General features: G+C 51.9%; 10 protein-coding genes across 10 annotated transcripts; 6 read left to right on the forward strand and 4 right to left on the reverse strand.

Annotated features, from left to right (window-relative positions):
• Positions 1-121: 121 nt before the first annotated feature.
• Positions 122-1,978, forward strand: HMPREF1120_01048 (MC family mitochondrial carrier protein; the record flags this gene model as incomplete). The annotated part of the gene is made up of 4 exons (XM_009155054.1): positions 122-537; positions 595-789; positions 817-1,395; positions 1,459-1,978. 4 exons carry the CDS (start codon positions 122-124, stop codon positions 1,976-1,978), a joined length of 1,710 nt encoding a protein of 569 aa, XP_009153302.1.
• A 931-nt stretch (positions 1,979-2,909) lies between these two features.
• Positions 2,910-6,099, forward strand: HMPREF1120_01049 (uncharacterized protein; the record flags this gene model as incomplete). The annotated part of the gene is made up of 3 exons (XM_009155055.1): positions 2,910-4,156; positions 4,209-4,577; positions 4,641-6,099. The coding sequence occupies 3 exons, from the start codon at positions 2,910-2,912 to the stop codon at positions 6,097-6,099; spliced, it is 3,075 nt and encodes a 1,024-aa protein (XP_009153303.1).
• Positions 6,100-6,343: 244 nt separating this feature from the next.
• Positions 6,344-7,839, reverse strand: HMPREF1120_01050 (MC family mitochondrial carrier protein). Its single transcript, XM_009155056.1, has 2 exons — positions 7,594-7,839; positions 6,344-7,521 (listed from the first exon to the last, which is right to left on the reverse strand). Exons 1-2 carry the CDS (start codon positions 7,672-7,674, stop codon positions 6,550-6,552), a joined length of 1,053 nt encoding a protein of 350 aa, XP_009153304.1. The 5' UTR covers positions 7,675-7,839; the 3' UTR covers positions 6,344-6,549.
• Positions 7,840-7,912: 73 nt separating this feature from the next.
• Positions 7,913-9,114, reverse strand: HMPREF1120_01051 (uncharacterized protein). Its single transcript, XM_009155057.1, has one exon. The coding sequence runs from the start codon at positions 8,844-8,846 to the stop codon at positions 8,181-8,183; it is 666 nt and encodes a 221-aa protein (XP_009153305.1). The 5' UTR covers positions 8,847-9,114; the 3' UTR covers positions 7,913-8,180.
• A 550-nt stretch (positions 9,115-9,664) lies between these two features.
• On the forward strand, positions 9,665-15,049 carry HMPREF1120_01052 (uncharacterized protein; the record flags this gene model as incomplete). Its single annotated transcript, XM_009155058.1, has 1 exon — positions 9,665-15,049. The coding sequence occupies one exon, from the start codon at positions 9,665-9,667 to the stop codon at positions 15,047-15,049; it is 5,385 nt and encodes a 1,794-aa protein (XP_009153306.1).
• Positions 15,050-16,758: 1,709 nt separating this feature from the next.
• Positions 16,759-17,685, forward strand: HMPREF1120_01053 (uncharacterized protein; the record flags this gene model as incomplete). The annotated part of the gene is made up of 1 exon (XM_009155059.1): positions 16,759-17,685. One exon carries the CDS (start codon positions 16,759-16,761, stop codon positions 17,683-17,685), a length of 927 nt encoding a protein of 308 aa, XP_009153307.1.
• A 189-nt stretch (positions 17,686-17,874) lies between these two features.
• HMPREF1120_01054 (uncharacterized protein) lies at positions 17,875-19,875 on the reverse strand. Its single transcript, XM_009155060.1, has 3 exons — positions 19,342-19,875; positions 18,163-19,243; positions 17,875-18,108 (listed from the first exon to the last, which is right to left on the reverse strand). Exons 1-2 carry the CDS (start codon positions 19,524-19,526, stop codon positions 18,502-18,504), a joined length of 927 nt encoding a protein of 308 aa, XP_009153308.1. The 5' UTR covers positions 19,527-19,875; the 3' UTR covers positions 17,875-18,108; positions 18,163-18,501.
• Positions 19,876-20,465: 590 nt separating this feature from the next.
• On the forward strand, positions 20,466-21,048 carry HMPREF1120_01055 (uncharacterized protein; the record flags this gene model as incomplete). Its single annotated transcript, XM_009155061.1, has 2 exons — positions 20,466-20,523; positions 20,597-21,048. The coding sequence occupies 2 exons, from the start codon at positions 20,466-20,468 to the stop codon at positions 21,046-21,048; spliced, it is 510 nt and encodes a 169-aa protein (XP_009153309.1).
• Positions 21,049-21,100: 52 nt separating this feature from the next.
• HMPREF1120_01056 (triosephosphate isomerase) lies at positions 21,101-23,547 on the reverse strand. Its single transcript, XM_009155062.1, has 5 exons — positions 22,553-23,547; positions 22,421-22,479; positions 21,831-22,271; positions 21,582-21,764; positions 21,101-21,523 (listed from the first exon to the last, which is right to left on the reverse strand). The coding sequence occupies exons 1-5, from the start codon at positions 22,588-22,590 to the stop codon at positions 21,492-21,494; spliced, it is 753 nt and encodes a 250-aa protein (XP_009153310.1). The 5' UTR covers positions 22,591-23,547; the 3' UTR covers positions 21,101-21,491.
• Positions 23,548-24,636: 1,089 nt separating this feature from the next.
• On the forward strand, positions 24,637-25,734 carry HMPREF1120_01057 (uncharacterized protein; the record flags this gene model as incomplete). Its single annotated transcript, XM_009155063.1, has 3 exons — positions 24,637-24,742; positions 24,808-25,078; positions 25,137-25,734. The coding sequence occupies 3 exons, from the start codon at positions 24,637-24,639 to the stop codon at positions 25,732-25,734; spliced, it is 975 nt and encodes a 324-aa protein (XP_009153311.1).
• Positions 25,735-25,773: the final 39 nt, after the last annotated feature.

A 25,773-nucleotide genomic window follows, 5' to 3' on the forward strand; every position in this document is an offset into this window, starting at 1 on the left:
ACTGCATTCAACGTCACATCCCTCGACCTGCCACGACCGCTGCCGACCGCCCGGCTGGTGAGGTCTACAACAGCCATGCTCCCTCACAGATAGTCGTCGTACCCACCACACAAGGCGTAGCATGAACGGAGAGTCCCATGAGCGCCGCGATCAGCGGATTCAAGATCTGTGGCGGACTCTGGACACCCGCAATGAGGGCCAGCTCGATGTCCATGGTCTGCGGAAAGGCCTCCGCACCCTCGACCACCCTCTCAAGAACGCCGACGAGCTCCTTCACGACCTTCTCAAGGCTGTCGACACGTCCGGGGATGGACGGATCCAGTACAATGAGTTCAGAGTGTTTGTGGAGCACGCTGAGAGAGAACTCTGGCAGTTGTTTCAAAGCATAGATAAAGATCAAAGTGGCGGCCTGGACAAGAATGAGTTGCGTTCCGCATTTGCGCGTGCGGGCATCACCATCAGCAACGCCAAGTTGGACCAGTTCTTTGATGAGGTGGATTCCAATCATGATGGGGAGATCAGTTTTGAGGAGTGGAGGTGAGCATATGTCTAAAGACTTGCACTGTTCACCGTTGCGTTTCTAACGCCCTGCAGGAATTTCTTGCTCTTCCTCCCGGGCGGCCGCTCCAGTCTCGGTGCCGTCCTCAGCTATTACACTGCAACTGCAAATGTGAACCAGGAGGGCGACGTTACCATCAATGACACTCTCAAAGGATTTGGTATGAGCACACTCCCCACCGTTATTGAACCCCGGGTACTGCAGGATCAGAACACAAGCGGTCCTCCCGCGTCACTCTAGACTCACTTGACCTTCAGCCGCGAGGCTTATGGATCTTGCCCTTGTTGCACTCCCATAGTCGACTCTTCTTTTCACCCCTTCCTGTCGACTCTTCTTCCTTCCGGACAACCATTTCTCTTACAGTGTCAGTGTCTAACGAGATTGACAATGCTGACAGATTTTCTCCCGCCCCCAGGCTACTTTGTAGCTGGTGGCTTAGCAGGGATGGTCTCGCGGACGGTGACGGCCCCGTTGGACCGTCTTAAGGTGTATCTGATCGCCCAGACAAGCCCCAAGCAGGCGGCCGTGGAAGCGGTCAAGAAAGGGAGCCCCGTCCAAGCCATCAAAAACTTTGGCAGGCCTCTCGTCGATGCGTGCAAAGATCTCTGGGCGGCCGGTGGGATGCGCAGTCTATTCGCCGGAAACGGCCTCAACGTTGTCAAAGTCATGCCTGAATCGGCCATCAAGTTTGGGGCGTACGAGGCGGCAAAGCGGGCTTTTGCACGTTTGGAAGGCTCAGATCCAAAGCACCTGCATCCCACATCACAATTTCTCGCTGGTGGCTTTGGAGGCGTCGTTTCTCAGTGTGTCGTCTACCCCCTGGATACGTTGAAATTGTGAGTGACCTGCCCTACCGATCTATTCTGGCATATGAGCACCCACTGACCACACTTCCACAGTCGAATGCAGTGCGAAACTGTGGCTGGCGGCCTACATGGCAACGCCCTCATCCTTCAAACAGCAAAGAAAATGTGGAAACAGGGAGGACTGAAGCCTTATTACCGTGGAATAGGCATGGGACTTGCTGGGATGTTTCCTTACAGTGCCATCGACCTATTCATTTTCGAAAACTGCAAACGGTTTGTCATAGCGCGCAAGGCCAAGAAGGCTCGATGCCATGAAGACGATGTCGACATGAACAATTTTGTCACCGGTCTTATCGGAGCGACATCTGGAGCGATCAGTGCCACGGCAGTGTATCCGATCAACTTGCTGAGGACGAGACTGCAAGCTCAAGGGACAGTCCTGCACCCACCGACATACACGGGCATCTGGGATGTCACTGTGAAGACCATCCAAGGAGAAGGATACAGGGGACTTTTCAAAGGTGTAACACCAAATCTGATGAAGGTGGCACCGGCCGTGAGCATAAGTTACATTGTCTATGAGAACAGCAAGGCCTTGCTCGGGCTGCCATGAAATGGCACGTTCATGGGCGACATGCTCTGGTGTGGGGTGCGCGATGATCAATGAACAAACAAATGACAAGGAGAATACGGAGGCCTGGACTTCACAAAGATGAAGAATTTACGGCATCGGGCTTATGAGATGACCTTGCTGAGATGAACTTTGCATTGGCTATTCTATACAGCGATTTTAGGCACTGGAGGGGGCTTTTCTGTTGCTTTGAGACAGATACCAGAGGAACGATACCATCCTCAATTCCATGCAAACCGTTCCACTGTGCCTCCCATCTGACTCGATCCTGATTGCGGGCCTCCTGCACTGGAACTGTAACGAGGAGGCCAGACCTTAGATGTCAAGTTATGCTGATGTAATCGACGAGGGTTCAAATTGCGGATTTTACCGTACAAATAGTTTGACCCTCGGCGGGACTGTGACTCGAACAAATCCACCGACATTATTGGCGGTACTAGCAATAGTACATACATGTAGTTCAATTGAAAGCATTCGGCCGCTTACACGAAGTCTTGTTATAGATCCTCCATCTGGCCGATTCGAATTTAAAGATTGTTGCCAGAGACGAGTGTGCCCCGAAGTACCTACTGTCGCTACCATACCAGACATAAGACCTTTTTCCAAGTCCCCGCGTTCGTTATCAGTCTCGCTCCACAAGATCCAGATCCAGATCCCTCCATTGACTGCCTCTCCCTCGAGCCCATACCACCCCGAGACCGTGCAAGCCAACCCATTCGTACAAGTCTATGGACTGACGAAATCGGTGCCATATCGCCTGGGCCTGTCGGTTCTCAACTCCCAGCAACCAATGTGCAATGATCGGTGTGCGCTTTCTGCTCGGATCTCGTGCTCCTCCTGCGGCTGTGCGATCAGTATCAATGTCACGATAGGCCGATGCCGATAAGATCTCATATGCTACACTACAATCGCAATGGAAACAGGTGTCAAGTCGGAGCAGCTACCAGAGCAGACTCCTCCGGCTTTGGAGACGGATCCTGCAGAGGCTTTGGAATCTGGTGCCACCGCTTCGGTTTCGGCTTCGGCCTCGGGCTCAGCCAGGACCAAGAAGAAGAGCAAAGAAAAAGACAATGACGCAGCGGCATCTGCAAAGAGACGCTGCGTCAGTACTGCATGCATAGCATGTCGCAAGCGCAAGTCGAAATGCGATGGGAATCTGCCCAAGTGTGCTGCATGCGCCTCAGTTTACATGACCGAATGCGTATACGCGCCTCATACTGATAATCGACGCAAAGGCGTGTACAAGAAAGATGTCGCCGGTTCCAAGGCGAAGAACTCTACCTTGCAAGTACTCATTCAGGCCATCTTGGATGCGGACGAGGACGACGTGATGGACTTGGTGCATCAAATACGAACATGCGACAATCTCGAAGAATTGGCCGCTAGCATAACAGCCCAAGAGAAAGGTTTGCAGGAAGAACCGCCCGACTCACCAGGGTACATCGACGACGCTGCCATGGTCCCCAAATTCGAGGCCGAGCTCTCGGGGAAAATGGGCGACTTGATGCTGGACGGGTCGGTGAAATTCATCGGCGGGACGTCCAACCTCATATGGCTCCCGGAGGACGAACAGTCAAGGGATAGTAGAAGTCCACCTGGACCGCAACAACACGTGGTTGAACCTCGAGCAGAAGCAATCTTGTCTTGGACAACGGTGACCCAGGACCCAGAGTTGATACTCCACTTCATGAACATGTACTTTTGCTGGCACTATGCCTTCTTCACCACTCTGGCGAAGGAACTCTTCTACCGTGACTTTTTGACCGGCAAATCCTCGCAGTACTGTTCCCCGCTCCTGGTCAATGTCATGCTTGCGCTGGGATGCCACTTTTCCACTCGGCCCTCAGCGAGAGCAGATCCAGACGATTCATCCACCACGGGCGACCACTTCTTTGCCGAGGCCAAGAGACTCTTGTACGAAAATGACGAGTTTGCTAACGCCAAGATCTGCACTGTGCAAGCGCTGGCTTTGATGTCTGTGAGGGAAGCCGGCTGTGGTCGCGAAAGTAAGGGGTGGGTATACAGCGGCATGAGTTTCCGCATGGCTTGTGACCTGGGATTGAATGTTGATGCCGCTCCCATCAATGAATCATCTCGACTGGCAGCCGAAGATATCGATGCTCGGCGCATCACGTTTTGGGGTTGCTTTCTATTTGACAAGTACGTTGTGTCCAATCCTGGTTTCTCTTTTCTCTGTCTAAACATTCTTCAGGTGTTGGTCGAATTACCTAGGACGACAGCCGCAGCTGCAAATGCCCAACATCACGGTCAAGAAACCAGAGGTTTTTCCATCCGAGGACAGCGAGATCTGGTCGGCATACACAGACTCGGGGATTGTTCAGCTCCATGCGCAACCCGCGCGTACCAGAGCTGTGGCATTGCAGTTGTCGAAACTGGCCGAGATTTCGAGCGACCTTCTGACCTCATTCTATAACCCTCAACACCGCGACAAGCCCTTGAGCAAACAAGCCGAGCTTAAAAGGCTGACTGATCTGCACACGAGGCTCGAAGCATGGAAACAAGCATTGCCCTCCGAGTTTGAGCCTCGGGAAGGGCAGCTGCCCCAAGTCCTGCTCATGCAGTAAGTGATTGTTCTACCGCATCAAGTTCAAGTTTTGATTGAGGTTGGTTGACACGACTGTAGCATGTTTTTCCAACTACTGTATATTCATCTATACCGGCCGTTCTTGAGGTACACACGATCGACCTCGCCTCTGCCGGCACATGTGTCCCCGCGCAAGTACTGTGCACAAGGCGCCGCTGCCATATCGAAACTGTTGCGGCTGTACAAACGCAGCCATGGGCTACGCCAAATTTGCAACATTGCCATCTACATTGCCCACTCAGCATGCACGATCCATCTACTGAATTTGCCGGACAAGAATGCGCGACGAGACATTATCCACGGCGTTAAACATCTGGAGGAGATGGGAGAGTGTTGGACGGCGGCACGCCGCACCCTCCGAGTGCTGCAGCTCTGTGCTGAGCGATGGAAAATTGAAATGCCCGCAGAGACAGAAGTGGTGTACACGCGGATCAAAAGCAAATGGGCCAATGTCACCGAGAATACGCCCTCACCCATCTCACCTCCGACACTTGTAAGCATGGCGAAGCAGATGGCATCGCCGCCTCTGCCGGACCTGATGGCCCAGAATATACAGCAGCACGAGCAACAACGTCAGCGTTACTCAATACAACCTTCAACTGGTAGCCTCCCAGTCATGGTCGCTGGGTTTTCCTCTGCCGCAACACTACCTCCGCTTGCGGAAACGATCGCTACACGTCAATCATCTAGCAGCATGTCGTTACCTCCACAAGCGGCTGCGGACCTGCGTCTCGACGGCAACCGTCAGATCCCGCCGTCGTCGGTCTTGACGTATCTGACCCAAGCCCAGCAGGATGCGTGGAACGCACACCAGGCGCGACTGGCGAATACCTCCCGAGGCCTTGTAGCCCAGGCTGTGGGAGGAGGAGGAGGAGCAGCTGGATCCAGCAACCCGTCGAACGCGACGACAGCCAAGCTTTTCGGCGGCAATAGCAACGGCGGGATTGACAGCCTACTTGAGGAGACGCAAGAATGGTTCTTCCGCGATCAGAACCAGCTAGCTGTCGGGTTCGACAATTGGGGAGGAGACGGCGGCGGTGTCGCCGATACCCAGCAGGACTGGGGTAGTCTCGACCTGTCTTTCTTCGATGAGGACAACCATCAGGCTCGTGACGGCAGTGGCAGCCATCCCGACACGACAACCGGCAACTCTCCGGCTTATCCCGGTGGCGGCGTTGCGCCGCTACAGCAACCGCGGTACTCTGCATACGATACCCCTGGAGTGGTAGAAGGTATCGGCATCGGCGTGGATAGTTACGCCGGGCACTACCCCGAGAGTACTAGCACTCATTATGGAATAACCCCCGGTGTCGTTGCCAACGGTATGCAAGATGGGATCGGCATAAATGTGCCCTTGGACATGGCAATGTCAATGGGCAACAATGTCTCTAAACAAAGCTTTGGTATTCTCGGGCCTGATGCCACTGGGCAAAATCAGAACCGCCAGAAACGGCCCCCGACCAACATGATGACATTTGATGACGAAATGTACTACTGACCTAGTCTGATCTGGTATGATTTGGTTTTGGCACTTTGGAAACTGCCTTGATGTCGATGGCATGTACAACTTACTGGAGAGAAAAGTGGCTCTCGACTCCGAATCCGGGTCTGGGTGTGGGGGAAGATTATAATGGATGATGATCATGCACGAAGTTATGAAACTGGAGAAAAGGAAGGATAAGAAAAAAGATCCAAAAGGTGTCCTGCCCTGGTCGTCAGGGATTGGACTGGTAGATATGTGCCTACTCTGTATTCCTGTATATTTTGATGCGACTTGGTATCTGATCTGGGGATGGATTGATTGTCAAGGCCTTGGAATATGTAGTTGTACCTAGCGAATAAAAATCAAACAATATACGAGTACATTAGGTTCTGTCTATTCCGATCATTCGACCATGATATTCAAGTATACAGTGGTTGGTTTGCTGAGAGTTCCCCAATCTGCGGGTTATACATCACCACCACCCCCAGCAAGACTTTTTGGTTGTTGCTCCGAAGCAAGCATGTTCCAAACATATTGGTACGTCCCCAGAAAGATGGCGCCGCCCGTACTAATCCAGCCGATCCGGGGCACGATACCACGAAACAAGCCCTTTGGGCCTTCTTGTTTCAGAATATCTTGTAGGACTTTGACGGGGCCTGCTCTTGCTCTGACAGGACCAGTACCAATGGTGGTATCAGCAGTTGCGGTGCCTCCTGAGGTCACAGGCTTGGTTGTTTCCCTCCTAGCCAGCATGATCCTCGTCTTCAAAACATCCAGAGGCGTAGTCAACCCCGCCGCAACCGCACCCGCAACACTCCCAAACACAGCACTCTCCGCGGCCGTCACATGCCCTTCCTCTCGGGTTTTATCTCTGGTCTGTTTCGCCGACCACTCCTCCTTGAAATACTCCCACAAACTAAACTGGACAATCGTAAATGGAATCTCACGCATGATTGTGATTCCACCGCCTCGATAGAGTTCGCGCACCATTGTGGTGTAGCCCTCAGTATGTCGTAGGGACAATATATCTTGAAAGGCGAGCGATGATGAACCGCCGAACAGACCGGCCTGAGCACGTTGTTTGACGACTTCCGTCGGGACGCGGATTGCACAGGCGGCGATTTCGCCGAGTGAGGAGGCGAGCATGTGTGCGTAGGTAGGGGTTGTTGAATTGGTGGGAGTTAATGATCGTTTCACTCCGTCGTAGACGAGAAAGAAGAACGCGGCCGAGGGCATGGATCCGAGCATGGCGGATGGGAGGCCGGCGTACATGCTGCGTAGGGTGCCGCGGACGGTGTGCCGGGGGAGGATACTGGAGGTGGGAGAAGTTGAACTGCTGCCATGGTTATTGTGTAATAGGTTTGATTGGAGTCGTGTTTTGATCGTGTCGAGGGGGTAGAGGGAGAAGTCGACTGTTAGGCCGGCGACGGCTCCGGCCTGTATTTACATAGATTCGATTGTTAGCGAGGGATATCGTAGGAGTATGCTAGAGGTAACAGAGCAACGCACAATTAGTGATCGAGTCCATAGTGAACCCACGAGTGGTTGGCCCTCTGTGGCTTCGGACAGCGCTACATCTTGCTCACTCATGCCTGGACGGGAGTAAAAGCCCTTGCCTTGGGCTCCTCCAAAGGCTGAGTAGGCCGGGTGTTGTCCGCGGTGAGGGAGTTGCTGAGCGAGTGTGGCTATAGTAGTGTCTCCGAGAGCAAAAGTTGCATTGGAACCTGAAGACCGCACACGAGCAATAAATTGAAATGACATCAACGAACGCTCAACCGACTTCCGAAATCGGCCAGGAGGGTCCAGCCTTGTCTGCCACCTACGTTACGGACCTTGCAGCACTGGTCGTACCCAGAGTTCCCAGTAGTTGTTATATGCGAAATAGCATATTTTTCCTATCATCGATGATTATACAAAGAGGTTTCTTATAATGTATATCATGACCGTTACCTGCATTGCGGCCACAACACTAATAAGACTGTCCTCTCCCTGAAAGTCGATGATTGTCCTATCCCCCGCCGCATGGCTGCTTGTGAGTGCCATTAGCAGAGGATCAATATCCCCAGCACCAGCATCTTGACCAACTGCACTGCCGCTCAATATTCTACAGCTTTGGTCAAATCTCCCGTATGATGCCGGATCAAGAAGCCACCATCCCCCTTCGTCAGCAAAGATTGAATCCAATCAACCCCGAAATCCCACCAACCATGGCGGTCCGGCTTTGCCAATTCCAGGCTTTCGCGATCGAAACTTCCGACAGTAACATCGACAAAGGCCGCGGGGGTATTCAGCCGGGCATGATTCAGATAGCTCAGGTGAGTCCCGCACCGAGAACAAAACGCCCTGGTTGCTCTGTCCGTGCAGCAAAAGCGCGCGACATGTGTAGATGGCCGGCTTTGGCCTTGTCGATCTGGCCCGACCGCTTCAGGAGTGGACAAAGTAATCGTTTTCTCGTGTTCTCGCTCGCCCTGGTCCCCGTCTGGGTGCGAGGGCTTCGGCTGCAGATCCCACTCTACCCAACTCACAGGACATATGAACCAGCATTGAACCATGGCGCCAGAGACTTGACGACATGTGTTACAATGATCGATGTCGACCACGGGCAGTTTCGTCGGTACGCTCTCGCTGGGAGATATGGGAGTGTCTAGCGCACCGGGAACTGCAGGACGATGATCCCATGCTGGCACATTGATGCGATAGCGGATTGCTTTGCAATAGCAGCCGCCTGTTAAAGTCAAGGCGTCTTTGGGGAGATAGGACATGTCGAAGAATTCAGAGAATTGCTAAACTTGTAGAACTTGCAAGACTCGCGTGAGGCTAGAATGCTACACGCGCAGCCTTTCTATAGAACCATCGATGTGATCCTGCGAAAGCGAAACGTGTCCAAAAGGACGAAAGTGAGAAAATGACCTATCTGTCAAGAGAGCTGGATAACCGATAGTGCGGTTTTCCCAGGCTTCATGTCTGAGTTGTAGCGGTGGGATCTGCTCCATCATGTATGGTAGACCTTACCCCATGCCACCCCAAAGCGTACCTAGTGGATGTAAGGACTGAGGGGTGTGTGGCTGTGTGGCTGTGTGAGCGTGCGCTCAACAAGAACTGGCATTGAAGGTTTGAAGAGGAACCTGATGACTAAGCAGTTTCTCAGCGGTTGCCTGGCAACCTAGGGTGTGGGGAACCATCCTCCGCATTCGGCAGGTCAAAATAGCGAACACGCAGAACGGCGGCGCATTTCGGTGTGAGCCGCCGATTGAGCACATGAAGCACAAACACACGCGCGGGATTGATTCGACATACAACAATCAACCGCTTATTTCCCGCACATCTCCTGCGACCGTGCTCGACGAAACCTCGCTTCGCGGCCATGTCTTAGCGACAGCATCTGCATCTCTTCCTTGTATCCTATCCTATACCACTATTGCATCGAGGTTTCCGTGGGTTCGGTTCTCGGGCGCGCCTCGCATTCTAGTAGTCCCACCGTCTTATTGCTTTTGTGACACGACCATTTTTCCATTTCCATACCCATCCATACACACTCTATTCTCCACCGTGTGTTGACTTTGATCAGCATATCAGCAACATGGAGCCATGGCTAGATTCTCTTTCCGAGGACTGGAAGTCGGAACACCGCTCCTCCTCTCCCGCTCCCTCTCTTTCGAGCAGCCGTCAGAATCATAGCAGCATCCTGTCCCGCTCGCAAAGCCGCATTCCCCATCTAGCAAAGAACATGCGCAAAGATTCTTCCTCGGGAAGCTTCTTGAGACATAGGTCTACGCGGGGCCAGGCACGACAAAACAGCGAATCCATCCTACGCGAACGTAGCGCATCAAGCCTGAATATGCCGCCTCAGTCGGGGTCGCAAAAACAAGCGAGTCTCCCACGCCGTCCCTCGAGTGCTTTTTCCGAGTCGCAAAACTCGGTTCAGCACCATTCAATACATGAGAAGCCCGCCGCGGATCAAACACCTGAATGGAAGAGGAGGCTTATCCACGGCGAGGATCTTGGCAGTGATGGCTTTGACCTCTTCTCCCCGTCCAAGCTCGAAGGCATATTCAAAAACCCGGCACCATCAGGAGGACAACAGAGAGATCATAACTCGGAACAAACCGAAAGCGATTCCGTTCGCCGGAAGCCATTCACCCTTCCCACAACCAATCCTTTGTCAGACCAATACAGCAGCGTCCGACAGACGAGAAGTCTTCCTAATCTCGAAGTCCTCGAGGAGGTTAATGAGGAGGATGAACTCTCTGGGCACGATTTACCCGCCTTGCCATCAAGTCCTGCTCGTGCGGACTCCGCGGGGTCTATTAGAGGTCTTGTCAAGCATCGGGTTCAATCGCTTGAACGTGCCAGTGCGAATGTGTCCGGCGCGTCGTCTCCGACCAGCTCTCAACAAGACGGTTATGACGTGAGCGATCCACGATGGAGAACAGTCAGTGGCCAGGAAGAGTTGAAGAATGAATTCATCAGCCCAGTTACAATGTCAAAGCAAAACTCCATACGTGCTACAGCTCTACGGAATTCTCTCGAGGCCAATGTACAGGCCTTGGATAGCAGACTGAAGAAGATTTTGCCGGGTGACATGGAGCGACCCTCCTCCAGCGCGAGCGACAGGGACATCAGCTATGGAAACAAGTCTGATCTCCTCACGACTAACAACAACGAGCCACTGCCGGACTTAACCTCCCAGTCTTTACCGGACGATCTATCGATGGGAACGCAAGACTTTATTTCACATGGCGGTTTTATCAATTCAAGGCGAGGCGGGCGCTCAAATGAAGCTTCATTCCTCCACAAATCCCTCAGCCTGTCGCAAGAGCAGTCACAGGAGCACTCCCAGTTCGAGTCAAATTGGCGACCTACCATGCAGTTCCACAGTTCTCCTCCTCAGAATTCCCGATTTTACGATGAGAGCATCGAACAAAGCAAATTCAGCGCCAGCGCTCCAGGCTCGCCTCACGACACGAGCGTAGTCCATCATACCGAGAGCCACAGCAAACCGGTTTCGTCCGGAAGTCCATTGAAACTCTTCGGAAACCGAGATACATATACAAACAACAAATTGATGCGGATCCTGAGCCATTTTGAAGAGCCTGGTGACCAGTCAGAGAACCAAGAAGAATCACCTCAAGAACAGCAAGAACAGCAAGATAACGCGCTTCGCATGAGTCAGTTTGGTAAAGGAGAGCTTGATGGCTTTGGCTTTGTCCAGGACGTACCGAAACCTGCGCCGATAGAGTCAGCTCTCGTCAGCTCCAATGACAGGATCTTCAGATCAGTGTTGGATGACAATGGAGAAACCCACGACATGACATCAAAGACTCGACCGGAATATCCTCAGGGCGATCAAAGGCAAGGAAAACCAACGGAAGCTTCTGGTGTGTCGGAGAAGGATCGAATGACTAAACGACGTAAGACTCTTGTGAAAGACATGGTCAGCATTGAAGGTCACGAGCTGGAATTCAAAGTGAGCCAGCTGGATGAAGTAGCCACTCTGGCAGGAAAGAAACGAAAAGACGCCAGACCTGGAGACGATGGCATGCCGGCTGATCCAGAGGTTCTTGCTTCACGCAGTCTTCTCAAGCCTAAACTGTCGCGACGAACATCAGTCAATCGAGTCCCATCGGACACGCAGAGAGAGCCAATTCAAGAAGAGTCTGGAGCAGAGAGTCCTGCGGAAGGTCTTACGGAGGCGTTGGCTGCAGAACTGGCTTCCTTTGCGCAAGACGCTGCTCAGCTCAATAACGATTCTCGCAAGCCGTCACTTGCTACTAAAGACTACATGGAAGAGGCAAACAAGGTGATGCAGTTCATTCGCTCTCGAGGGAAGCCCAAGCCTGCATTGCCTGAAATCAGTGAGCCTGAAAACGTATCTGAGTTGAATCCAGATGCGATCCTGGATCTTGATATCGATGCGGAGTCGACGAAGGATGACTTTTCAAGGCCACCTTCTCGCGATCGCACTGCAAAGCCTCTTCCAGATCGTCGTCATGCCCGGCATGACTCCCGAACGGCGGACTACCTCAAGAAATATCAAGATCAGGACGATATGGATATGTTGACTAGCACGTCCGTTTTTGGAACTGGAAATTTGGCTCCGATTGATAAGAGGCAGATCCAGGTGGAAGGCTCAGATCGGAATGCTCTTGACGACTCTCAAAACTCTCAGGAAAGCAGTCCTCCGAACATTCGCATTTTGAACCACTCCGAGACGGTGAGAAAACGCAAATACTCTACATCCACCGTCGATGCGCCCGCAGACTCTACTCTGCCACAGCCAATATCAAGTCAACACTCGGATCCAAGTTCAACACAGCGCACATTCCCTACAAGCTCGTCCACGTCTGGTCATAAAGGGGTGATAGCCTGTGGAACGGTTTCCATACCAGATCAAGTTGGGTTGATGACTTTTGACCACGAGAAGAAAATGTGGGTCAAGAAGATGGCATCTAAGGATGATTCTCGACCGTTCAGCAGGCTTGAAAGAACCGAAGACGACCCATTCGGCGACATACCTGATCTCAGCATTGATGAACAGCAGGAATTGGAGAGGGCTCGACGTGAACGTGAGGAACGTCAGCAACTTGAGCAACAGTCGGAGGGAAAGGTGGCTGATTCAGAAGCTGGGATGGACTCAAAAGTCCAGCAGCAACCATATCGACAGCCGCTGGCCGAGCTGGACCCCGAAATGGTGACAAATGGAGACCAAAGAGACCAACAGCTTTCAGAATCTGAAGATGAAGATGAAGACGAACATATCAATCAAAGCTCATTGCGGTCAAAAGCTTCCGAGCACGAAGCCAACCTTCACAATGGCGTCGCGTCAGAACCTCCTGTCCAGCTCAAGGAAGGTCGCCGGCAGGCCAGAGTGGTGACGATAGCATTTTCGTCCCCAGTGGTGTCTGGTGTCAATTACGCCAACATGTCTGACCAAGATTTCGATGATTTACCCCGTGAAGATGACCTCCCAATTGATGACTCTCAGATCGACCTAGAAGATGAGCATTTGGAAGACAGGATTCCAGGACAGTTCGCTACACAGAAAGTTGCCCACTCCCAGCAAAAGCAGAGCCAGACCGGGACCAAAGAGCCCAAAAATGCCGTCAATTTCCAACCTCGAACGATATCACCCATCGCAGAGGATGATGAAGACCAGTTTGAGGGACAGATGAGCATGATCCGGGTGAGGCAGTCAAGCGAAATGACCCCCGCTGGCCCCGGGACAATATCGAAACGAAATAAGGCGACAAATAAGGCCTCGAGTATTCTGTGTCTGACACCTCTCTCCGAATTTTCAGTCCACCAGATTGATAGTGCCAAACATCTAGACCAAAGCTACGTTGAGGAGAGAAAACATCCAAACGCACTTCGACAAGCACACGGTTCGCTGGCTTTGGCTGTGGATGAACTAGTCAAAGCCATAACAGACGCTGTGCCCGACGAGCTTTACTGGGAACAACTACGCCGACTAGCTCTCAAGAAAAATAGCGTGTCATCTGTCCATGGTCTCCAAGAGTATTGCCCTGTACTGGAGGAGCTTTCAGTCCACGACAACCAACTCACCCAAGTGAACGGTCTGCCGCAATCTCTTCGAGTTCTCGATATCCACAACAACATGCTCAACGACTTGACTTCGTGGGGTCATTTGCACAATCTTCAGTATCTCGATGTGTCTGGAAATCAGCTGGAGAGTCTGGAAGGCTTCAGTTCTTTGGTACATCTGCGCAGCCTAAAGGTCAACAATAACCGAGTCACTAACATTGACGGCATTTTGGACCTCAATGGGCTTCTCGAGCTGGAACTCAGTGGCAACGATCTGGTGACAGTCGATTTCGAGGGCTCTGAGCTGAGTCGGTTGAAGTCACTCGATTTGAGTCACAACCAACTGATTGCAGCTCGCAATCTGGATTGTCTTCCTGCACTTCAAGAACTGGATCTCTCGCACAACATGCTCGAGGAATTTGCAGTGCCCAGCGGTGGTGGCAAGGTTTTGGATGTGACTGACCTTCGACTGGCCGGGAATCAATTATCTACAATCGACCTGAGGCAGCTACCGTCGCTGACACGACTGGATCTTGATAGCAACAGCATCAAGGATATCCATGGGCTCTCTCTGGCCTACAATCTTGAGGTCCTGTCACTGCGAGAACAGCGAGATAGCCCAGACATTCTGAGTTTGGTTCTCTCGACTCCCAATGAATGTCGACAAATACGTCTGTCGTCGAACCATGTTCAGAACGGCACATTCGCTCTTCCCTCAACGCCACAGAACAATCTGCGCGAGTTGGAAATCGCGGCGTGCGGCATCTCAGAGTTTCCCATGTCATTCGGGGCATGTTTTCCCAACTGTCGCTCTCTTAATGCCAACTTTAATGCGATCGGCGACATCGCCCCGCTTCGCAAAATGCTCAAGCTCAAGTCATTGTTTCTTGCCGGAAACCGCATCAGGAAGTTGCGTCGGACTTGCGTTGTCTTATCGAGGCTGGGATTACTTGAAAGTCTCGAACTCAGAGATAATCCGTTGACAGTCGGCTTTTACAGTCCTTTGTCAATGAGCACTGACAGAGGGGCTGAGACTGATCTTGAAGGCGGGATGGAGTCGATATATCTTCTCCCCCAAGCGTCGGCGGTCGATGATCTTCATTGGATCAAGATGCTCGATGAGATCACGGGACTCAAACGCCGCACAATCGAGTTGTTGTTGGTTGACCATTGCAGGAATCTGGTGCATTTGGATGGACTGCCCTTATCTCGGGAACGTGTGTTGGGACAGGATGCGGTTTGGGGAACCTTGACGGCACGGGGTGTACTGAAGAAACCGAATCCGTCGCCGGATGAAAATTCGGTTGCGGAGAGTGTTGTAGAAGAAGATGGCGATCATGGTCAAAGTGAGCATGGACAAAGTGAAACTGAAGGGAGAGAGCAAGAGGAGCAGAATGTGACGGATCACGTTACGTCTCCATGAATAGAGGAGGTCGGGTTACTAGTCAAGCCGTCGTCAGCACTGGCGTCCTTAAGAGGGTTTGGGATGACTGTGATGGTGATGTTATGGTGATGTCGAGGCCGATGGTGATTTTGGATGATCAATAATGATAATTTCATGGCTTTTTTGCTTCTTGTCTACATTTGCTCACGCTTGTACGATCATTAAATGAACGAACGAATGCGACGGTCGATGGTTTTTCTGTTGCTCGACTGTGGAAATGAAAATTAAAACCCCAGAGGAAATACTGTACTGTATAGTTGAGTGCCCAACCACTGGCATGCCGCGCACTGGCTATGTGGAAATCCCAACCCCTGACACGCTTCAGCCTCGTCACAGAAGAATGTGTGCCAGTGCACCGACCGTCCAATGCGGAGGAGCCAGGCTGTCGCCCCGGCCGTATTCCATTCCATTCCAATGGGGGTCAGGACAACCATCGATTCATCAAGGTTCCCTGCTTGTGCCAGCCTCCACACCATACCATCCCCATCCTGAGGTGGTTTCCTAGGGCGATGCCATTATATGGCGAGGCTAGCATACAAAAGTTACACCTACGTGCTAGCTGGCCGGCTGGTGAATTCCTATCTGTGTCTGACCCGAGATACATGAGAGCATCTATCTCCTATATCTACTGTCTATATGCTCTACAATATTCTGTCTTGGATTGTATTTGTATCCAACTTGTTCTATCACCTTCATCCATCTGCTCTGATCTACAGCCGCTATTTTCTCCGATCCAGAGAATTGAATGAAAAGGCCGTTGTCTGGAAAAGTGAATCGAGATACCACACCTGTTGCTGGCTGCCAGTCGTTGGGGCCAGAAGAGACGATATTACTGTTGTGTGCATACGAACACTACAATTGTGTCTCGAGACTCACTCCAGTCGAGTCGTCTCAAAATTCGTTCTTCAGCCTGCCCCTCTGTTGAGTGGTTGAGTATACCTTCTCTTGATATACAATCTACCATCCACCTCACTATTACCACCACCAACACCACCACCATCACCATCACCATCACTATCACCACCCTAAGCCTGGCTTCAGCATCTTACCTTGACTGTCATATACTGTCTTACCTGCTCACGGCCTCCCTCTACTTACCCGTCCCCTTTCCGCTTCAAACACAACAATCACAATCCACGAACCCCCTTCCCAGCTTTTCCTATAAATATGATCCCTACCTTCGGCCTACTAGCCCTGTTCATCTCTTACATCCACGCATCCCCAATCGCAATTGCATTCCCCCAACCACAGCCACAGCCACAAGCCGTCACGGCATCCCTGGCTCCTTCGCAACCACCCCAGCCAGGATGTACAGGCACATATAACGGCATATTCGGCATTGCAGTGATGAACATCAGCATCTCTTCCCCCTCCGTTTCTGCCTCCGCTTTTTCCACCTCTTCTTCTCCTTCCTCAAGCACCGGAACCGGAACAGAAGTCGAAAGGAACCAACAAGACACAGACGCAAATTCCGCGTCAGTGTTGTCAACGAGGTAAGTGACAAAGACATCCAGGCCAAAGCAAGTCAAAGCACCGACCTACCTAACCTACCAAATAAATCATACCCACCGCCCTCCCCCGTCTCCTCCCCTTCCTCCCTGGAATGAAAGTCAAGACTCAACTGACAAACTTTTCTTTTCATGCATAGTTACCCCGCGGACGCCACCGCTTCCGTCTCAATCGTCACAATGGCAGAAGTCTCTCAAATAGGAGACGGCCAAGTCCAAGGTGGAATGCACACTGTCGAAATGACCATGACCATTCCCATGACAGTGACTACGGCGACAATGGTCCCCGTCTCAGAGATTGGGGATGGACAGATTCAAAATCCTGTCCCCACAACCATACCTGCGGACGCGACAGCGACGACAGGAGCAGCAGAACCCACAGCAACGACAAACCATGATGCTCTCCTTCCCCCTCCACCACCGACTCGAAGATCCGTCATCGCCACGTCCAAACCCCCAACCGTGCTCGAGCAAGCGTGTGGAATTGAGACGCGAGGCTCAACACCGTCCACATTGACAGCCTCGACGGCGGCTGTGTCCGCATTCGTGGCGTCTTCGCCAATGCAACCATCAGACGAAGACACCGGCAACGGATCTGGATCAGTATCACCAACATCAACATCTGAAGAAGTCGAAGCAACTCCGATTCCAAGCCCCTCAAGCACCGTCACAGGAAGCACCCCAAGCAAATTCGTATCCTGCCTCACAAATTCAACTCTCCGCCTCCGCTTGACCGACAACGGCACCCTTCTCGACTCCCACAATCGGACGGGATACATTGCTTCAAACTATCAGTTTCAATTCGATGGGCCGCCACAGGCTGGTGCGATCTATACGGCTGGCTGGAGTGTTTGTCCCGGTGCGTCGCCGGGTGGAAATGGAAATGGAAACACAGGTGAAGGTGAAGGAGAAGGGGAAGGTGAAGGTGAAGGAGAAGGGGAAGGTGAAGGTGAAAATGGAAAAAGTGGGCCTGAGGTTCTCGCGTTAGGAGGGAATACCACGTTCTGGCAGTGTTTGAGTGGGGGGTTTTATAATTTGTATACGGAGGATTGGGCGGCGCAGTGTAGTCCGGTCGAGTTGAGGGTTGTGGAGTTGGTTGAGTGTTGATATTGAACCATATTGATGTTTATCTGGTTGAGGAAAGGTTCAGGGGTTTGTTTAGTTGCCGGAGTGGAAGGAAGGACATGTTGAAACCGGATAATAGGATGTTAATGAGATGTTACTTATCGGAGGCAGATGGGAGATGGAAAAGGAATCGGCGTGCTTGTTTGTTGTGTTGGGTTTACATAGATGGCGTGTGGGTGAGGTATAATGTATATCTAGTCTAGTGCTAATATTGGCAAAATATTATTTGATGGTAAATGTAAGACTCCCAAGGCTCGACTTGACTGATATCTCCATACGCACATGCACCGACTTTGGAAGCGAGCTGTTGGTCCGAAGAGTTCTTGTCTTGTCTATCCAGCAAGGTTTGTGAGTGAAGTACTGTGTAGAGAACCCGGATTTCGGATTCTGAAGCGGAAGGTTAGGCTGAACCCTATGTCAGCCGATGTCAACCTGAAAATAAGGACGGGATGTTCGCACACTCGTAGCAAAGATATGGCCATATATTGGTGTTTATCTCTTTGCAAGTCATTGGATTGATTGTGACATCTCCATATTCAAAGGTGAGCTCGCAATATAAACTAAGATCGAGATTCTCTGTACATTGTGAAAGAAATTGAGTCAATCTGTTCCTGTCACATTTGCAAACATCAAGTCCTTGACAAAGCTTCTTCTCTACTTCAAATCCCATCCACCGTTGCCAGATAGCAGTGCAGTGCTACCCCATTGCATCACAGTCCAGAGACGCAAACGGTAGCAACCGTCCCATTCCACCTCATCCCATCACCGCCGCCCCAGACAATCAGAAAGTTTAAAAAATCAAGCAGTTGCAGCCCACTGGGTTCTGAAATTATTCAGACCAGCCATGAGGCCAAAGAAGCCAACGAGACCGGTATTCATGTACCGAATACCCTCCGGGTAATTGCTGTAATGAATAGCAACAGGGATCCAATAAGCAGCAACCATAAACTCGTTCCACCACTTGCGATCAGAATCCTCTCGTTCTTGAGTCGATTTGGCAGCCCTCTTGGACTTATCGAGCTGGGCTTCACGTAGCAAGCGCAAAAAGTCCGCCGCGACGCCAACCAGCCAGGCGCGACAGCTCCAGGCGACCCATTTGTTGATTCCGCCGCGCTTGGCGACAATATCGGCGGGCAAGACACCCTTGACGACCAGATGATAAATGTTTTCTAGGGCCTGAAAACCCATGTATGCCGTGCACTGGATCAGGGCGACGCGGCGCAGTGCCGGGTCCATTTCGGCGGCGGATTTTCTGGATAGAAGTGTCTTCAGCCAGATGTAGAGTGGGATCAGGCCCGTCAAGCGCAGCGTCGTGCGTGTGTCTGAGATTAACGATCCCAAAGGTGTGAGGAATGATGTTGGATTAGCGGGTGCGAGGGCGCCCGGTGGGATTTTGGATGGAGTACGCCCGATCAGTCGGGAGATGTAGGTGATGACGGCGGCGCGGGTGGGGGCCTTTGCGTGCAGGTAGGCTGCCAGGTAGATGGAGTAGTTGAGCGTGGAGAGCGCGGCGCCGAGTCCAGCGGTGGTTTTGATGAGTCTGATCAATTGTTGTGTCAGTGGATTGTGAGGATAAGGGGAGAAGGATGTCGCCAGATCTGGAGGCGAGGAGCACAGAAGGGATGGTGGTAAACGTACTTGCTGATGCGCACAATGATCTCGTCCGTCTTGGAGATTGTGTGGGTCACATCTTTGGGCAGCTTGGCCAGCGCCGGCTTTTCTTCTGGCTTGATGGCCTCAATTCCTCCGGAGAGGTTGTCTGTCTCGACCGGGTCGTGAGGCACGACGCTCGGGTCAGGGTGCGTGGACTCGTTGGCCGACATGGTGATGGCTGATGGGAGTGGGAGATGGGAGATTCTGTCGATTTAGGATTATAGAGATGGATGCGGACAACGGCCTGACCGCAACTTGATATCGAACGGAACCGGGAAGCTGGAGGGGTTTGTATGTACAGCCTTTCCTCTACAGCTGGGATTGACGCGAGTTTCGTCTCGCTGCCGGTTGGGAAGAAGGTGGTAAAGCTGTGCTGCGGCTGTTGTTGCTGCGACCTCCAACTTGAAGCTGAAGTGCTCAATGATAGACAAGATATTTGTGATCGCAGGGTACAAGGTAGGGAGAATACCTTGGAAGTGGAGCGGAGCGGAGGGTTCCCCGTCTTTTGTTTAGTTGTCGTCCACCATCGGCCCGGTTGACAGGTTTCTGGCCATAGCCGAGGCATTCGACCCCGAGCAAGCCGTGTTCGTTTCGATGTCTTCATACGCCGCCGTACACCCAGGGCCTGGATACGGCGAATTGCTGATATTTTGAAGTGCTGGTTTGTCCCAGGCAGTCGCTGGACTGAAGCGTGCAGTGGCACCTCCACGATGTCATCCATCCACTTTGCAACTCACGCGGCCCTCATTCGTCTAGCTGATTCTGCAGGGTAAATCGCTCAGCCTCGCCCGAAGTACTACTGTAGCCTGCCTGCGCCTCTAACCTCCGCATGTCCATCAACTAACTTCTACAACGTACCTCCGTCCTTGTCCAGGCTACTACGTTCTCATCATTCCCGACCTCGAACAGACGAACTTGACCCCTTTCCGATTGACAAGACCAGCAGTAACTCACTCCTCCACCCCTCTGTTATCTCGAGTCAAACTCTACAGTCACTTCCCGGCCTTGAAGGCAACGCCGCAATTGTCAGTCCGTCAGTCAATTCGCCCACCACGGCTTCGGTACACCAACGACAATATTACATACAATAATAGATGATCATCATCGCAATGTCTTGCGGCGACATCTTTCTCGGGCTTATTGCCATTCTATTCCCTCCCATTGCAGGTACGTGAACGCCCAGACGGTACTATCACTGTTGTTCTTCGCCTCGTCCGACTAACAGTCTGCCTCTCTATAGTATGGATCAAATCTGGCATCTGCTCCTGCGACTCCCTAATCAACATCCTGCTATGCATGCTGGGATACCTTCCAGGCCTTCTGCACGCCTGGTACATCATCGCGCGCAACCCGGAGCGCAATTGGGACTACGAGACCATCCCGGACGCCGAGTCGCAGCGTGTCACGTATTACTATATCCGCACGGAACCCGCGGGCGGTCGTCGTCGCAGTAGTGCTGGCAACTACGGCACCCCCCAAGGTCCCAAACATCGCCCCGCTCCTCCTCTTCCCCCAAAGCCTGGCAAAATGGTCGCTCCACAACAAACGGCTGGACAAAGCAGCCGACCGGCACCGCCGCCTCCAAATCACCCCTCGGGTCCGGCCGTGGGTGCAGGAAGCCACGAACCTGGCGCGCCGCCGAGTTATTCGGAGGTCGTAAAGGGGGATAACAAGATCCAAACTCAGGATTGAGTTGATACTTCTCATGAGCAGGTATGCACCCGTCTGAGATCTGGTGCCGCGTTTGATGAAGGAATCCAATGGAGTATGATGGAGCCGGCGTTAATAGCGTATACTGTATGTGTTGGTGACCGTGATGACTGTGGTAAGGCCAGCGAAGAAGTCTCTCTTCTCTGGGCTGGGTAATGACTATGTACCTCAACGTCGATATATGTCCTATACCTCGGAATTCAATGTTTTGAGCTAGGGCGGCTTGTTGGAGTTAAAACCACGGAGGAAGACTACATTGTTCACGCAAACTGTGAGTTTTCTCTGAAGTAATGCTTCTGCACGACTTCAGCACCGTTGCATCGTCATTGGCATCGTATGTGAATAATGCTATTTTCCAATACTGATAAGAAGGGTCGTGTTATAACTGCAGCGACTTTGAAAGCACTTTCTTTTGGCTATGGTAACTATGCTTGATTGCAGTTGATGATGTCGACGACTTTGCGCAATTTGTGTTAGCTGCTTCTCACTGTCTGGCGGCGGACGGTTGTACTTACAGGCAGGCTTCAGACTGGCTCCACCAACCAAGAAACCGTCGACGTCGGGCTGTTTGGCCAACTCCTTGCAGTTCTTCTCGTTGACGCTTCCTCCGTAGATGATTCTGGTGTTCTCTGCGGCTTCAGCCGAGACAGCGTCGGCCAGCCATTTCCGGATGGCAGCGTGCACTTCTTGTGCTTGCTCTGTGTGAATATCGCGTTAGTGACCGGTCTTCGCCATCAGAAGCCAAGGCCATCAGCTTAACATACCAGTCGTGGCGACCTTGCCGGTACCAATGGCCCAGATGGGCTCGTATGCAATCACGACGTTCTTCCAGCCGTCCTTGCCAATGACCTTGTTCACCGCTTGCAATTGTCTTGTGACCACGTCAACGGTCACGCCCTTTTCTCTCTCCTCAAGGGACTCTCCACAGCACAGAATCACGTTGATGCCACTATCCAAAGCGGTCTTCGTCTTGCTGGCAACAAAGTCGTCATCCTCGCGGAGGATGGTACGACGCTCCGAATGACCCAGAACGACCCAAGTGATGTTGCTGTCCTTGAGTTGCTGCGCTGAGATCTCGCCAGTAAATGCACCGTTGGGCTTGTCGAACACATTCTGAGCTGCGACTTCGATGTGGGGAGCAAGATGCTCTCGGGCAAGGAGAAGGTACAAGCTTGGGGGAGCAACAACCACCTCAGTATTCGGGTCTGCAAGTAGCATCGGCTGTCAGCATCTTGTCATAGCGGCACAATTCCGGCAGTAAGCTCCCCATGGGCAGCTGGTCTCGTGGGCCTTGGGCCCGGGGAAGAAGCAGGACACGAAAAGCAATCGGAAGGCTGAACGGAAAAGGACGTACCAAGTTTGGCTGAGGAGAGGTTGTGGGCAATCTCTTTGATGGTCTTGATCGTCCCATTCCTAGTTCGATCTGTCGTCAGCGACTATGTTCTGAACTGAAGCAGGTATCACTCTGTCCACGGCGAATGCGTACATTTTGAAGTTTCCTCCAACGAAGAACTTGCGAGCCATTTTGACGGTTGAACGGGGGATTTCTCGAAGGGAAGTTTCGAAAGTAGGCTTCTAAGCACAGAGATGCAATTGTAGCGTAGCTCGTGTGTGATTGAGGTAGGACAGGATCTTTCGAGGAGACAGACAGGAAGAATGGAAACAAATACTCGTAGCAGCAACACTTCTGTATTCTTCTGTTGACCGCGGGGCTGCCAATGACGGCTCGAGGGGTCCCGACAGGTTCGGGGCAGGGCAACTCTGCCGAGGCCTTATCGTTATCGCTCCGACTTTTCGCGAGGTGCTTAAGGCGGCGGAGAGTTCTACTTCACCATCCCTTGATCGCGAGGAACACCTGGAAGTTGGTTTAGGATCAGCTGGCGGTGAAAAGGCGTCACGACAAATGGGTTCTGCAAAGTCGTCTATATTTCACCGTCGATTATGTTGTTCTAGTACTCATATCTGTAGCACTTACGAAAACAGCCACTAGCAAGCAAAGCAGTCAAACATTGCAAGCACGTGACCGATGTTTCCTTCTCATCCCACGGGCCTGGCGGTAAAAGGAGAGTTCAGCCCCCATATCCATCTTAGTTTCCGTGCTTGCAACCGAAATACTGTGCAGATCCAAGTATATCCGGTTGAAAGGTAAGTTGAATCCTTGTAAAACATCGAGGGCATGGTCTGGTTCCCGACGGTCAACTCCCTGTGCAAGGTGACGCGACCGGGGGAGATCGATGTTACATATGGAGGCTAGATGCAACCCATGTTTTGTATCAGTTCTATCCTACTTCGAAGCATCACTCTCAGTACTGTCATTTTGGAGACATCAGGCGACTGAAGAGCCAAATCAGTCCCATCCTAACCAAGGGCAAGATTAGCAAAAGGTCTCCACCCGTCAGCCATCTCGCTTGATCCCGACTCCTCCCGGGTCCGGGAAGCTCAAACGGCTTTTGGTACAATTGAGCAAGCCGAATCACAATCTTGTGTCTATGGTTCTTCTGGAATGTCGGAGGATCAGCACGCAAATTTTGAAAAGGAGACGGTGCCATACACGTGGTTCGACCCCCAAAGGTAGCTCCATCGCTGACCCCTGGCTTTTGCATCCCGTCGGTCTCCACGTTATACAGGCGAACGAATCTCGAGGGTTAGGACCAGAAAAGTAGCCCGAGGCGACCCTTGCACACTACGCAATATGAGACGAAGCTGCACAATGCTGCAATCACCAGGGCCACAACGGCGTACTCCGAAAATTTACAGTTTGTTTTCTAAACCGGATAACTCGCTTGACTATGGAGCAATATTCTTGTTCAATCCTCTCTGGTTATCTTACTTCCGAACTATACTTTTGACGTCGGGAACTGGACGGGCCGTGGTCCGACAGCCTTTGTTAATGGCTTCAAGGATTGCATTGACACGGACAAACCACACCCACATGAATAGTAGTAAAGTTCCCATCGATAAACCCTTTCAACACACACGATCAACATCAGTCTCGTACAGTATGAAGCGGTGCCAAGCTTCTCCACCGTTCCGGCCGACGAGCCAGAAGCATGGGAAAATGAACTTGTCCCAACCTGCAGTCTTTTTCACGATCCGAAGTTTTTGATCGAGTGGTGCGCCATCTGAGGCCGCTAAGTTGGCTGGAAGAGAATCCGCCCCACAGAAGTTCAACAAAACTTGTCGGTGAGACAGTTGCCGACAATGTTGTTTACCGGTGGCGTTATAAGGCTGGCTGTTTACCGTATCGAGACACACCTTTCCCATGGCAGACGGTGTTGGTCAGACCACTTACACGTGGGGAGTGGAACCTCCCGATCATCATACCCACTGCCGGCTTAGGCATTAGGTAGGGGTTTCATGGAGTCGTCTCGGTAAGTGCTCGCACAACGAACAGTGGCTCACCGCTGGCTATATATCCGGATGTCCTCGTTCTGTGGAGGTGCTTGACAGTCCGAGCTATGAAATCCTGACTTGATTCAATTCCTCCGCGAAATACCAAGGGTGCAAGGACGACTGTGGAACACAATAATAACCTGGGACAAAAATCATTGGAACAATTGTGGAGCAACCATGGCGGATATACCGAAAGGAATGGAACATATCGACCGAAAGGAGTTATACACGTCGCTCCCTGCCAGAATACAGTACCTTCAGCAATTTCTCGAATTTGGAGCAGGTTAGCAGACCCGGTTCCTGAAGTTACCGTTCGAGAGGGTTCAAGTCTAACATGAAACATTGTAGACGATGTCGCCGCCCTGATTGATGGTCAGAAATACATCAAAGCCATTATCCCGGCCATCGTCAATATGGTATATAAGAAGTTGTTGCGACACGATGTCACCGCACGCGTCTTCAGCACCCGAGACAGTCGCAGTGAGGAAAACCCGGAGCACTGGATTAAGGAGGACGATGCACAGATCAGACACCGAAAGATGTTCCTCAGATGGTATCTGACGAAACTCAATTCCGATCCCAGCAAAATGGAGTATTGGGAATACCTGGATAAAGTTGGGTAAGTTTTGGGCACTCAGCTACCAACTTCCGCTGGACAAGACTCTAATTATTCGCAGTTTGATGCACGTTGGCAAAGGCCGTCGAAACCCTCTCCACGTGGACTATATATTCCTCGGTGTTTGTCTGGGTTACATCCAGGACGCGATGACAGAAGCGATCCTCTCACATCCCCGGTTAGATCTTACGCGGAAAATTGCAGTTGTCAAAGCAATCGGAAAAGTAATTTGGATTCAGAACAATCTGCTGGCCAGGTGGCACGTGGATGACGGCCGGGAGTATGCAGATATGCTTGATGACGAGGAAATTCAAGCCGAAGCGAACGAGCCCGAAGGGTACATGCACGGAAGACGCGTTTTGGGGAGTTCAAGCGACGACACCAGTTCTGTCGATGGGTCCTCGATATCGTCCGAAAAGAGCACCACCAGTCTTGGTCGGTCGATGGAGCAAGTTCGGTTGAGTAACGAAATGGGGAGATGTCCGTTCAGCGGCATGTCAAGCCCTGGCAGTGATTTGGACAAGCAGCGAGCCGCCACCTGGCGACCGAGACGACGTGAGCCGGAGGCGAGGCCTCCTCCGACAGGAATTCCCCGACTTTATGTGGTGGATGGGAAGACCGTTTGTAAGGAGAAATTGGAGCCAAATCCTTTCGAATAGACTTGGAATAATGACAGACATGAACTTCTACGTTGTACA

The sequence above is a fragment of the Exophiala dermatitidis genome, assembly GCF_000230625.1.
Source record: "Exophiala dermatitidis NIH/UT8656 unplaced genomic scaffold supercont1.1, whole genome shotgun sequence".
Taxonomy (NCBI): domain Eukaryota; kingdom Fungi; phylum Ascomycota; class Eurotiomycetes; order Chaetothyriales; family Herpotrichiellaceae; genus Exophiala; species Exophiala dermatitidis.